The sequence below is a fragment of the Molothrus ater genome, chromosome 3, assembly GCF_012460135.2.
Source record: "Molothrus ater isolate BHLD 08-10-18 breed brown headed cowbird chromosome 3, BPBGC_Mater_1.1, whole genome shotgun sequence".
Lineage (NCBI taxonomy): Eukaryota > Metazoa > Chordata > Aves > Passeriformes > Icteridae > Molothrus > Molothrus ater.
The window spans coordinates 92,215,789-92,228,867 of NC_050480.2; the positions used below are offsets into that span (position 1 = coordinate 92,215,789).

Genomic DNA, 13,079 nt, shown 5'->3' on the forward strand with positions numbered 1-13,079 from the left:
AATGCCTGGTGAGTGTAGTTAATGCATAAAAAACCCACATCAGGGTTGCTGATCTTGATTTTCCTTTTATTCACAGTCCAAATAGATGAAGTAAACTTAAAGGAATGGAACAAGCTGGTAGACCTATAGGTCTGCTAGGACATGCTGCCTATTAAGTATAGGACATGAAAGATGTACTACTGAAAATTATTCACTGATGACATCTGACAAAAATGCCACTTGTGCATTAAGGATAATGCTTCAATACATGCTGGAAACAAAAGCTCCCATCAAGAGCCTCGATGAAAAACAGGCACAGAGTTTGCTCAATCTGTATTACCCCCTGGTTCCCTCTGTGGAACTCTGTATTTCTTTTGCTCAGATTTGCTCTTTCCAATGAGTAGCAGATGTGTTTGGTGCCTGACAAGCATTTTTGCTGACCTCCATGAGGGGGTCTGCAGAATCCTTCCTGAAGAGGAGTAAAGTAACACGGAGTGCCCGGAACTACATACATGCCTTCACTTGATTGTAGCATAGGGTCCTAAAGAAGCAAATTCTGAATTACTATTCTCAACATTTCTTTGCACTAAGGTAGTAACCATTTAGAGACAGTTAAGATGACTAATTCGGTATCATTGTGCATGGCAAATACTTGCCTTCTAAATAATTCAAAAAGGTAAAAAAGTGCATTTGCAAATTTTCACTTGCACAGTTAAAATGGCAGATTGCTACTGATCGGTTCAACATTTAAATTAACATTCTTGCCTCAGTGCAGGGTGAAAAAGCTACAGTAACTTGCACAATCCTTTAATGAGTACTTAATCCTGAGCTAGATTTCCTACTTCCAGTAACACATATTTTTCAGTATAAAAAACACTACACCTACAGAATTTTACCCTGAATGTGACCAATGAAGCACTGGGAAGTGTGCCATGGACTTTTTAATCAATACCACACCACCCAGCAGTTCATACACAGGAAAGTCCACACAGCCTAATCTATTCAAAGTGTCCAAGCAAATCTGTTAAGTATAGTGAAGGAAATAAAACTTCTGTTTGAAAATTTCATTTCTGAAAGGGAGAAAAAGTGCTTTGAAACAGTTTTGTGGCTTATAAATAACTAATTTTATAGACATTTCATATATCACTCATGTTTCAGTTTTCTGAGCAGTGTCCTTCATGGCAGCTTATTCTTTCAATAATAACACAGCTAATCAATCAAGTAGTGGAAAAGGGTTATCTGTCTGGATTAGGAACTGACATCTTTGCTGTGGCTGCACTAAATCCAGATGTCTGCATGCACATGCAACAGCTGAGGAGTCAGCAGAGCATTTAAGGCTTCTTTATCAGCAGGATATGTTGAGAAACACATTAATTTCATGCATTCATGTTTACAGGTGAAGGTATAATGGGAAAAAAATCACTCCTGATCCACATGAATAAAATACACAGATACAGGATGATGTCAGAATAAGCACAGGGAAAGCATTCTCTCCCTCAAAAAAGTAAAAAAAATATCAAATCTATGGACAGCTAGCTCACCTCTTTTTGAGTTATAACTGCTTACCACTTATACTCCAATCCTAGTGAATAAGACAAGAGCTATAGTCAGAAATCAGTGAAGATTGTCAAAGTAAACAAAAGATCTAACAAATTTCTCACTGACCACAATAACATTGTGCTTTGAAAACTCATACATAGACAAGATGCTCAGTAATCTAAGGACAGCCTTTGCTGTTACACTTCCTAAGGAAGCAGCTAAGGCAGCACATAGTCTTTGAACAAGCTTGTGTCAATTTTTTGACACATAACAAAACTTTTTAAGCTGGTTTATACAGCTACATATTGGGAGTTGATGCTGAGTTTACTTTTAATCCTGCAGGGAAAAAGCACATGTTTGCTTTTGCTCCATTTTTCATTCAGAAGCAATATCCTGGGAAACCTGTGCATGTACAATCTGTACAATCTACCCCATTTTTCTTACGAAAGTCCTTAGAAAGATTACAGATCAGTGTGCATTTTAATGTACAGAAATGTATGCCAAACACACAGATTCTTTACTTTTATCCTAGTAAAAATGTCGGATATTTTTTAAACAGCCCCAACTACTTATGTCCTTTATGTCAGCAGCAGGTGTCATTTCTCAGGTGCAAAATTAGAGTTCAATTTGCCTCACCTAACTTTAGGAAAATTACAGTTTCCCTTTTCTTTAAAAAGGCCAAACTTTTAAACCATGACATTTCCAGAGGCCAATTTATCTCATGAAAAAAACAGACTGCTGATGTAGTTGTGGAAGTATCCTTTCTCTAGAATAGCCTTATGAGCTGCTGTAACTTCATTTCTCTTTCATTTCTCCTTCTTAGACATCTGAAGAACAACAAAAGAAAAATCTAGCCCCTGTTTGCATGTTGACCTATTCCAAGAATTGCACCAAAAAAAGTTTCAATAACTGCTGGGATCCATTAGAAGTCCATGGTAGCCTGCTCCAGGCAGGTGCAAGCTCATCTCCTCATGCAGATGACAAATGCTAACCTATTTCAAAACTGAGAAGAATCTCAAAATCTTAAAAATGCAAAGAAAATATCAGTAAAATAAGGCAGCAATTTTTATTTATGCTCACTGTATTTATTCTTTATGTTTATTTATGTTTCTCTCAGAGATATTTATTCACAAACGCGCTCATAGGAGCAATGCAAAGTCAAACAGATGCTTAACTTGGCTAGAAGAGGCCTCTGCTGGCAGTTGTGAAGTACAACTTCTCATAGTTCTAGGAAATATGCATTTTGAGGACATAATTTTCTGTATTGAAAAAGCTACAAAAAGCAGACCAGTTAGATTTGCAGTGAAAATCTACATATTAGTGCTCATCTCCAAAGCACTAACAGTTTCAGCCCATCCCTCTTCATGGCTACACCACAGCTGTCAAATTAAAGTTGCATGTATTTCCAGCTAAGACTAAAATGAGAGCCTTTACTGATCATAAAGGACACCACTCCCAGCAGTGAAACTGAGGGATGTATTTTTACAGCCAAACCCAAAGTCCTGGTCTCCAACACCACATAGAAGTCCCATCAACCATGGACCATGCATTCCAGCACCAGCAGAAGAGCAATAAGGTTACAGCATATTATGTGCACCACCATCTGCATCCAACAGGACAGACAACAGACACATTTCAAACACACATGTGAGACAAGGAAAAACAAAAAACTGGCTTGATGTTTATGAATGCTGACACAAGTAATAGTCAGCAACAAACAGTCAGACCTGTAACAGCTGATAATTTGCTTATTGGTTGGACTGGAGTAAAAGTAATTCCATTATCATTTAAGAGCTCACAGAGAGAACATAAGCAGACCAATGGACAGCTGAGGACTCTCTGGAATGGCCAACTTTTCTATTCATCTTTCGGACCTTGACCCTGGCATCTCAGGACAGGAATAACAAGTCACGTTACCCAAACTGATGCTGTAAGCCACTGTCGACTACAACAGCTGCCACAAGCAATTCCTCTTGGGATGAGACTAGAGCAAGCAGCTAGAACTGTGGTTCCATTCATCTGTTTACACAAGTAATTACCTTAAAAACTGTCCAGGATGCAAATTAAATTAAAAAGTTTCAGTGTTACATAATGCAACCAACTAATGCACAAATGCAAACCACAAATTATTTTCAGCTGAGCAAAACAGACAAGATCTAAAGAAGAAGAGAATATTTCTCCCATCAGACCAGCCAGCATACAGCCAAACTAACATAACAGCAATGCTAACTAAAAACATTTACTGTTTGGTATTTATTATAATAAACAGCTGAACTGCCTAGCCAACAGGCACTATACTTTTTTTAAAATGATTCTCTTAATTCTTAATAGTAAACATATTAACAGATTTAAAACAACAGGTCCATCTATTCCATCTTTTAGAGATATGGGAAAGCTCTCCTACAAGGAAACACTAAGAATTGGGATTGTTCAGCCTGGAAAAGAGAAGGTTTTGGGGTGACCTAATTGCAGCCTTCCTGTATCTGAAGGGAGCCTACAATAAAGATGGAGAGAGACTTTCTACAAGAGCATGTAGTGACAGAACAAGGGGGAAGAACTTCAAACTGAGAGAAGTGTTAGATTAGATATTAGGGGAAAAAAACCACCTTCATTGCAAGGGCAGTGAGGCACTCAACAAGCTGCCCAGAGAAGCTGTGGATGTCCCAGCCCTGAAAGTTCAAGGCCAGCCTGGATTGGGACTCTGAGCAACCTGATCTAATAAAAGATGTCCCTGTCTATGTCAGGGGAGTTGAAACTACATGATCTTTAAAGTCCTTTTGGACCCAAACCATTCTATGGTACTTTTATTTATGCTACAGTTACCTTAAAAGATGTTCAGGACAGAACATGAGCCAAAAATCTTCATGGAGTATCCAAATTTAAAGATCATATTTGTAAAATATTGAACAACTAAAACTCTGCACTTCCTCTGCACAGCTACATTTTTTCCTGATGGTGTTTCAGTGCAAGTCCAACCCAACAAAACAGATTTAATTGCTCTTTCAAAGAGATACTGTTTTCAAAGAATGACAGCTCAAATCTTCAAAGAAGGAAAAAAGAATTATCAAAAAAAAAAATCATTTTACTTGTCCAGAAGAGATTGTAAAGGATTTATTATGGCCAAAATTTCACTTCATATTGATGACACATAACTCAACACATTTCATTTTTTACAGTTAGAAAGTATATCCAAGTAACAAGAAATACACTTCAAACAAAAAATGAAAACACTTCAATGAAGAAGATCAAATTTTATGAGGCAACTCATAGCTACACATATAAGTACACAATTTGTAATACTTCCACAACCAGACAGCAGAACGCTGCCAATAGCAAATGCACAACATGGATCTTTCCTCCCATAATCTATTCCATCCCATCCCACTGGCAGCCCCTCAGATAAATAGAACTGAGGAGAAATACAAGCTTTGCCATAGAGTAGCAGACCAATGGCCCATCTTTCGCTTTATCATACTTAATGTGTTTATATGTTACCTGACCAGAAGCAAGGCCCTTACTGAGCAAACACAGGATGACAGAGCACTCATCTACACAATTAAGGTATTCCAACTATATAGAGTCAGATTTGTGCCTGATCTGCCCTATTTAAACATCTGTACAATCTGAGTTAGCTGTACATGACACCATATTGCCTTAAATTAGAAACTGCAGGCAGAGAAAGTATTTGATGGAATCACACACCTTTTTCCAAGCCCATGGCTGCTCTCATCCCTGTGGTTAACTCAGTACACTACAGTTACTAGGCCTGAGTTAAGAAAGCTGCAGACATCTCTCAATCTTCTGAATAATTTGTTCAGGAGCATAAAATGAGCAAGTCAACCCAGCTTGAATTAGGACCCAAGGAGTTGTTAGCCGTGGTCCTGCAGGGCTGTGGATTTGCCAGATTAAGGAAACTCTCAGCTCTAGCAGAAGCAGTAAGTGTTCTGTTAGTGACATCAAAGACTTCCACAAAGAAGAAAAGGACTTTCCAGTACCCAGGAATTTCAAACTAGGTAGTCTGAGAAGAATAAATGCTGCTTTTTCTCCCCAACTCAAGAATTCATATACCTTAAATCAAAACATTTATTTCTAAAAATACAGATAAACAGCACTAAGGCACGTTACTGCAGACCTATAACTAGATGAAGATCTTAATGTAAAACAGCAAGAAAAAGAAAATATAAAGATTTTCCCAACTCAGCAGGGATGTCAGAAAGACAAAGACTAAGAAATTGTGGAAAAGCAATTTTCAGGTGGAAGTCTGATTAAATCATACCCTCTGCTTGAAAGTAAAGAACATGTATTCTGACATTATTTTGAGCCCTGAAACATAATTCTCTTTCAATGCTAAAGTAAATGTCTGGTCCATGTAATGTGCATGTACTCTGCATTTATGATACAGAACAAAAATACAGAATATATACAAAGAAAAAAACATAGGTCTTTTTAAAACAACCTAGGTTGTTTTTAAATTAATATGTATCATTTCCTTACCTTGCAAACAGTCTCTGTATCCCATGGTAAGATGGTTCTCAGATCAATAACTTCACAGGACACACCAAGTTTTTCTTGAGCCATTGCTGCCACCTCTTTAATGACATGTACCTGAAAAAACAATGTATCATCACCAAATAATCTGAATTATGCAAATTGCTCTAAATTATACATCTGGAATACAAGCAGTAATTTAACACATCACCTGCACGTTGAGCAGGGATGTTTCTATTCAATAATAACCATTTAGTATTTAGTGCATTCTTATTTAGTACCAAATTATTCCCAGTATTTTAGCACCACTCCAAAAACTCAATTCACTGAAGAATCACTGAGAACAAAATTTGCTTTCTAAAGAAGTGTCTTTCAGTGAAAAGTACCAGTTTTCAGTGAAAAGTCCTCACTATTTTTTTTTAATTAGTTCGAATGAGTTTTGGAAGATTTTTGTTAGGATTGTAACTAAGCTAATACCCAAATACATCAGAGTAATGTATTTTAATGTAGCAGTCCCATGCAATCCTGCAAGAAGCATTAAATACATTCAGAAATGCTGCACTCCACTACATCTGATCTTAGCCAAAAAGCCAAGAAACAGGTCTAGTAGCCCCAGTAACTGCTCTAACTTACTGAAACATAGCCAAGTGATCATCTCCAAAGCATTATCTTATGAAGTGCTAGGAGAAAAAGTGATTACTACAACCTGTAAATATCCAGTCCTGATCCCCACAGTCAAAGCATATAGCAGTAGCACGACATTAGAAGCACTTATTGCTCTTCCAACACATAGTTTAACACCAACAATACAAATGCTGCATTACCTGATTACTACAATTAACATTCTACTAAAACAAAAAATTCTTCTCTAGCAGGAGGCTATCACTGAACTGGAATACAGATTATTGCCTATCCACCAGTCAAGGTACCTATTTAGTAGTAGTGAATCACAGTAGATATAAATCATCCACATCTACACCCATCCTTTACATAAGGTGTATTATGCTAAGAACAGAAAAGAAAGTAATACTCCACACATTCAAAACTGTATCTTGACATTAGGTTATAATACACTTTTCAGCAAAATGAATCTCAAGCATTGGTTTCCCTAAAACAAATATTTGCAAGCACATGCTCCAACATGGAAAATGAGAACTGTTACAACTCAGATTATCCTCCACAATACCTCAGCAAGAAGCATTTGCTCATGAGATATGTGGGTAGAAAAATTTCAATATGATGTTGCCAATAAACTCTGGTGCTCTCTTTACTGTTAGAATATTTCACAATACGATTTGGATTGTGGCAAATGACCTCCATCAAGCAACTCCTAGGCTTAGCTAAGAGGTTGAAGCCAAGGACCATCCCCACTAATCAATTTGGATGAAGTCATCTTCATCTTGAAGGCAACAGAAATTTAGCAACCTGGACATGGTCAGGCAGTGTCAGCTGCCTGAAGGTCAGAGGGCATTAATAAATCCTACACAGACCCCAACAACAACAAAAAGCACAAACCCAGAGATTAAGTCAAAACCCTTTTGTTACAAAAGTTGTAAGATCCTCTCCTCTGAAAGCTTCTCAGATACAACTAGGCCAAGAAGACAGTAACTTCTGATTAGTCCACACTAGACTCAAATTTCTTTTCTGTAATTCTGGATGAATTGAAGGTGTATTTTCTTAACAGCTTTTTCAGTATTTGCAGATTTTCATCAGGGGAGCAGGGGAGCGTTGCCAATGATGTTCCTGAACAGCTTTGAAATGTAACTGTTAGAATCAAACCTATACCAATCCCTACTTGTATTAAATGCCCCATGGATTTTTAACTTTCAACAAAGGGACCCAAGGTTCTTTAAATCATGCAGTGAAGATCTATACTTTTCTTTCAGCATACCATTTTGAACTTTTCTTTCCCACTACCTTCCTCAGAGTTACATCTCACTGCCCCATTCTTAAATCTATCATTTTCATAATCATAAAAAAATCATTAGCCTGATGCACAGGTACCTGTTCTACACTTCCAGAGTCATCTTCAACCAAAAATGGGTAAAAACTTACACAACAAAAAACAGGTTTCATAGAAATTTAAACACTGGCAAACATTCACCCCAGCATATAGTGATGGAAGATACACACATTTTAATGTCTGGCACTTGAGTTTGAATGCAAACATCACCTACCCCCTAGCCCAGGCTTTGCTGGGTGACAAATAGCTTGTAAGAGAGTTACTGACCTGAGTGCCCCAAGCAACCATTGTCACATCACTGCCCGTCTGCAGCACCTCAGCTTGAGACAGTGGAATGTTGTAGGGCTCTACAGGAACTTGTTCCACTGAAAAAAGAGAAATGGGGGAGAATAAGTATTAGATTCCTTTATTAGTCAATATTATCCCATAAAAACATACAGTAAAATTTTTCTTCACTGTTAGAGCCATCTAAAACAATAGACTAAAATTTCACTGAGTATGTTCCTGGTGCCCAGTGACAGGATTAGGAGCAATGACCATAAACAAAAACAGAAAAAGCTTCACCTCAATATGAGGAAAAACTTAATGTTGAGGGTGGCAGAGCACTGAAAAGGCTGCCCAGGGAGGTTGTGGAGTCTCCCTCTCTGGAGAAATTCAAAACCCACCTGGATGTGTTCCTGTCTCACCTGTTCTAGGTGACCCCTCCTTGGCAGAGGGGTTGGACTGGATGATCTCCAGAGGTCCCTTCCATCCCTAACAACTGTGCAATTTTATTAGCATTAGACCAAAATAACTGAGTATTAGCATTCATTTCAAAGGTTTAGCTGCACTTCAAATTCTTTTTAATCAGACTCTTACAAATATGTTCAGTGTAGAGTTAAATTTCTGTTATATACCACAACAAGATTATGCATATAGACACATGCAAAAGATAGTAATAAGTTCTGACGTACATCCAGTCAAAATGTCAGCATCAGATTTGGAAATGGACACTGCTACAGTTGATTAAAAAACTCAAGTAACCACTAATTGATCAGAATTCTTGATTATTCTAGTAATCATCAGAAGAGTCTTGAAAGTATACATTAATACTCAGACAAGAAGGACCATCTGTCCCAGCATCCTCCTGATGCTCCAAATATGGTGCTCTGCAGTTTTATGTTTAAATTGAGGTAAAAAGTTTTCAGAACCTACATAGGGAATGTCAGCAAGAACTTCTGATTATAGCAGTTTTAAGTAAGTCTAAATATTTTTCCTTTAAAAAATGTTACCTAGTCACCAAAAATACACAACAATTCAAGAGATAAGGCAAGAATTAGGCATCTTGTCTTCTCCTAAGACATTTAACATAGCTCCATTCAAGACTCATTTACGAGTATTGAGCTGGAAAAATGTTAGGTTAGGTCAGTTGTGCTAGTTTTGAATCAGTGCTCCAATGCACTATATATTGACTGGTTTAATGACTAAAACTATGATTAAAGACATCCATATATAATATTTTAGAAGAAATACTGCTTTTGATCTAAAGATGAACTTGTCTATGCATCAGCAAGCCAAATAATACTTCTTGAAATATATTCTAGTGATAAGTAGAAAAAAATAAATCTTCTAAATACACAGAAACAATTTATAAAGAAAACACTCTGCCTTTTTTGTTAACATATTTTATAGCTCATAAAATACTTATTGAGCTCCTGCTGAACAAAATTGCTTCTTGAAGTAACAATGAACAATCTCCATGAGTGATAGCAGTAGTGAAGTGGTTAGTATTTTTCCTTCCCTGTTATGGTAAATACAACACAAGTAGAATGACCTAGGTTTCTTCCTGGCTTACAAGTTCCAAATGTAACTTCAAAAAAATAAAATAGCAAATAATTTTCAATCCTGGCAGACAATTTTCTTTTTTCTTGTTGATAATGATCTATAAACACCATATATATTACAGAACCAGAGAATGGCTGAGGTAGGAAGTGATCTCTGGAGATCACCTAGTACAAGCATCCTGCTCTGTAATAATTTTTTGAATGACAAGTGGCTAGAAAAATATAGGGCTGGGAAAGAAAGGGAAAGAAATGCACATCCAGCAGTTGCTCACTGCACATTAGTGGCAGATCGGGTTTCTATGAATTTTGCACATTGTACAACCCTCAGGCAACAGAAAGAGATCCTGAAAGATAATCAAACTCACAACTACACTAATTGGCATTGCATGACTGTCTTTGTCATGGAATGGTCACCTACATGAAACCTGGAGAACAAGAAACTTAAAAAGATACCACAGGACCTTCAAGTGGAAACCCAGGATACTGACAAGAATTAGAAGGTTCTGAAGAGAGGATGAGCCAGAGGAAGAACTAGAAGGTGTACAAGCTACAGAAATAAAAGCTTTTTCTCTGTGCAATGGTTTTATCCATGTAAGGAAAGGAAATATAATATACAGTTACACAAATTAACTAATTTCTTACTATAGCTGAACCATTCTGCACTAAAATGTTCATTAAATGAGCTCATCTATCATACCTGACATTTTTAAATGGAAAATTCAGCTTGTCAAAAATTTACAGGAAAGTCCCATTTGGAAGGACTTTTCTTGATTGCTTTGCAAAAACTCCTTTCCCAACTAATTCTGATGAAAAATAGAACATGGAATTATTCTATTAATGTTCTTTCATAATAATTATCTAATCCAGGATAACAATGTTTACGTACAAAGCAGCCTGTTCATCTATTACTGAAGAAATCAAATATTTTAAATCAAATGTTTCAAACACAGATTTCAAATACAGCAATTAACAAAAAGTTGTAATTATCAGTGAAAAAGGGCCATGACAATTTTAAGAGGTTACAACATCTGTTGCATTTTCTAAAGGAGCAGTCTGAACAGCAGAAAGAAAATACATGTTTTCTCATCTTACCTGCCTTGTCTCTATAACAACCACTGATGCAAGTTGTATTTATTTCTACACCACCAATGTCATATATAGTACAATTAAATGAAACTGAAAAGGTCAGAAAACATCAGAGTAGGTTCTCCACAAGATGTCTAAACCTGATAATGTCAATGTGACTCATCTTCTCCTTTGATTCATAACCATTATGTTCTCTTGACACTGCACAGGGTGTTAACACTTTTTATAAAACAAAGCCTCCTTTTCCTTTTTAATTCAGATATTTTCTTAGTATCTGATATTTAGGGGGACATCACTACAGCACTTTCAATAACACTATGATCTCCTAAGTTAAATAGCAACAGAATTCTCTCTTCACACATGTCCTTGCATATTTAACTAGATTTTCACTCAGAAAGGTTTACATTTCTTTGCTCCTTCCTAATATAATTGAAGGAAAATTAACATACACAATACTTCTGATAAACACTTGTATGGTTATGTGAAAGAAGAAAGCATCTGCTACTTGAAGGGTGTCTAGACAGGGATCTTTATAACATAAAAGGGGATAACAGGAAGAGAGAAAAGCCATGAGGAAGGACACACAGGGAGACAGACCTTACCACAAAGGTTGAGAGTTGCAGTTACAAGAACCAAACCTGCTCAGTCCCACTTATTCATAAGGGGATGGGGAATATGGGAGTGTTTCTTTCAGTAAAACTATCTGATGGGATGATAAAGTAAAAGGAGAAAAAATTTGCAGACATACATGAAGACAAATATGACTAAGACAAGAAACAAACCTTGTCAGAAACACTCAGAGAAGGGTTATAAATTTTTGGTGGCTGGAATGGAGTGAAGGGTAGCTGTGGTGAGCTGGGGGTCGGTCTCTTTCTCCGGGCAACAACCGACAGAACAAGAGGACACAGTCTCAAGCTGCGCCAAGGGAGATGCAAGCTAGAAATAAGGAGGAAGTATTTTACAGAAAGAGTAGTCAAATACTGGAATCATCTACCCAGGGAGGTCGTGGAGTCACCATCCCTCGAAGAGTTTAAAAAAAGACTGGATGTGGCACTTGGTGCCATGATCTAGTTGAGGTATTAGAACATGGGTTGGACTCGATGATCTTAAAGGTCTCTTCCAACCTAGAATTTCTGTGTGTGATTCTGTGTGTGAAATGGGATTTTTGTCATTATTTTAGTTTAATTTTTTTGCTTGCTTGTTTTAAACAAAGCATTATTAGCTTCAGGCTTCCTGAATAAGGACCGATACCCTGTCTTTTAAAGACTATCCCACCTAGAGTTTCTTTTCAACTGTAATTTCAAATATATCAACAACTCTGAACAAAAGATCACTGACAAATATTTAGAGGCCTCATAGGAAGAAAGAAAAGTCCATTAGAGGAAAATGATGAGGCTCAAAAGCCTACATTAATTTTACAGATAGAAAATCTTCTTTCTCATTAACATCCTTAACACCTTAATTTTTCAACGAAGTCCCTACACACCCACTGTAACATCAGTCACAAAGCTCTCTGAACAAACATGTCTATTCACATGAAGCTAAAAAAAAAAGCTATGGTAGGGGCAATATAATTTCATTATTCAATGACTGAGCCATCATCATGGAAATAAAGAAACTTATTTTCATCTGGAACAACGAGATCCCAAATCTTAGGTGAAGTATTATACCATGCTAAAAAGGAAAAAAAAAAAAGATAAATTAAGTAATAGAGGACAACTGATACCATTTTGTGTTCTTGTTTTGGAAAGCCTGCATGTTCCCAGCCTTCAGTAAACCCTGTACTGTTCTGACACACTAATGAAAAGCACAATAAATACATAGTTCAAGCTTACTGTCTAAGTCAGAAAATTGTACAGATTCAGAAACTTTCTCCTGCTAGAACAACATATTCACATGGCGTGTTGTAAAAATTTTCTTTAGGAAACACAAGAAAGTCACATTTTTAAAACCCTTCTTTCCACCATTTATTTATTCTTGTTTACCAGGTTTGTGTCTCATTGCTGCTGCATCTTGATCTTATCAATCATGATGGCCCCAGTGCATTTCTGAATTCACCAGGCCACCTGGTTTCTATGGTGGAATTACCAGAAACCCTGACTGTGGCCAGGAGAATGAACTCTAAGAGAGATCAATTTTATAGGAGAAACTCCCAGACAGCAGTCATCTTCCAGTCCAAGCTGACCCAACCCACAAAGGAT

The 13,079-nt window shown here is 37.0% G+C and overlaps 1 protein-coding gene across 1 annotated transcript in view; it reads right to left on the reverse strand.

Annotated features, from left to right (window-relative positions):
- The window catches only part of BCKDHB (branched chain keto acid dehydrogenase E1 subunit beta), a 111,214-nt gene that overhangs the window by 69,569 nt on the left and 28,566 nt on the right, over window positions 1-13,079 (reverse strand). Inside the window, exons 7-8 of the mRNA XM_036380876.2 lie at window positions 8,237-8,334; window positions 6,013-6,123 (exon numbers count right to left, since the gene is read on the reverse strand). Of these exons, the coding sequence (XP_036236769.1) occupies window positions 6,013-6,123; window positions 8,237-8,334 (209 nt within the window). The remainder of the gene's footprint in view (window positions 1-6,012; window positions 6,124-8,236; window positions 8,335-13,079) is intronic.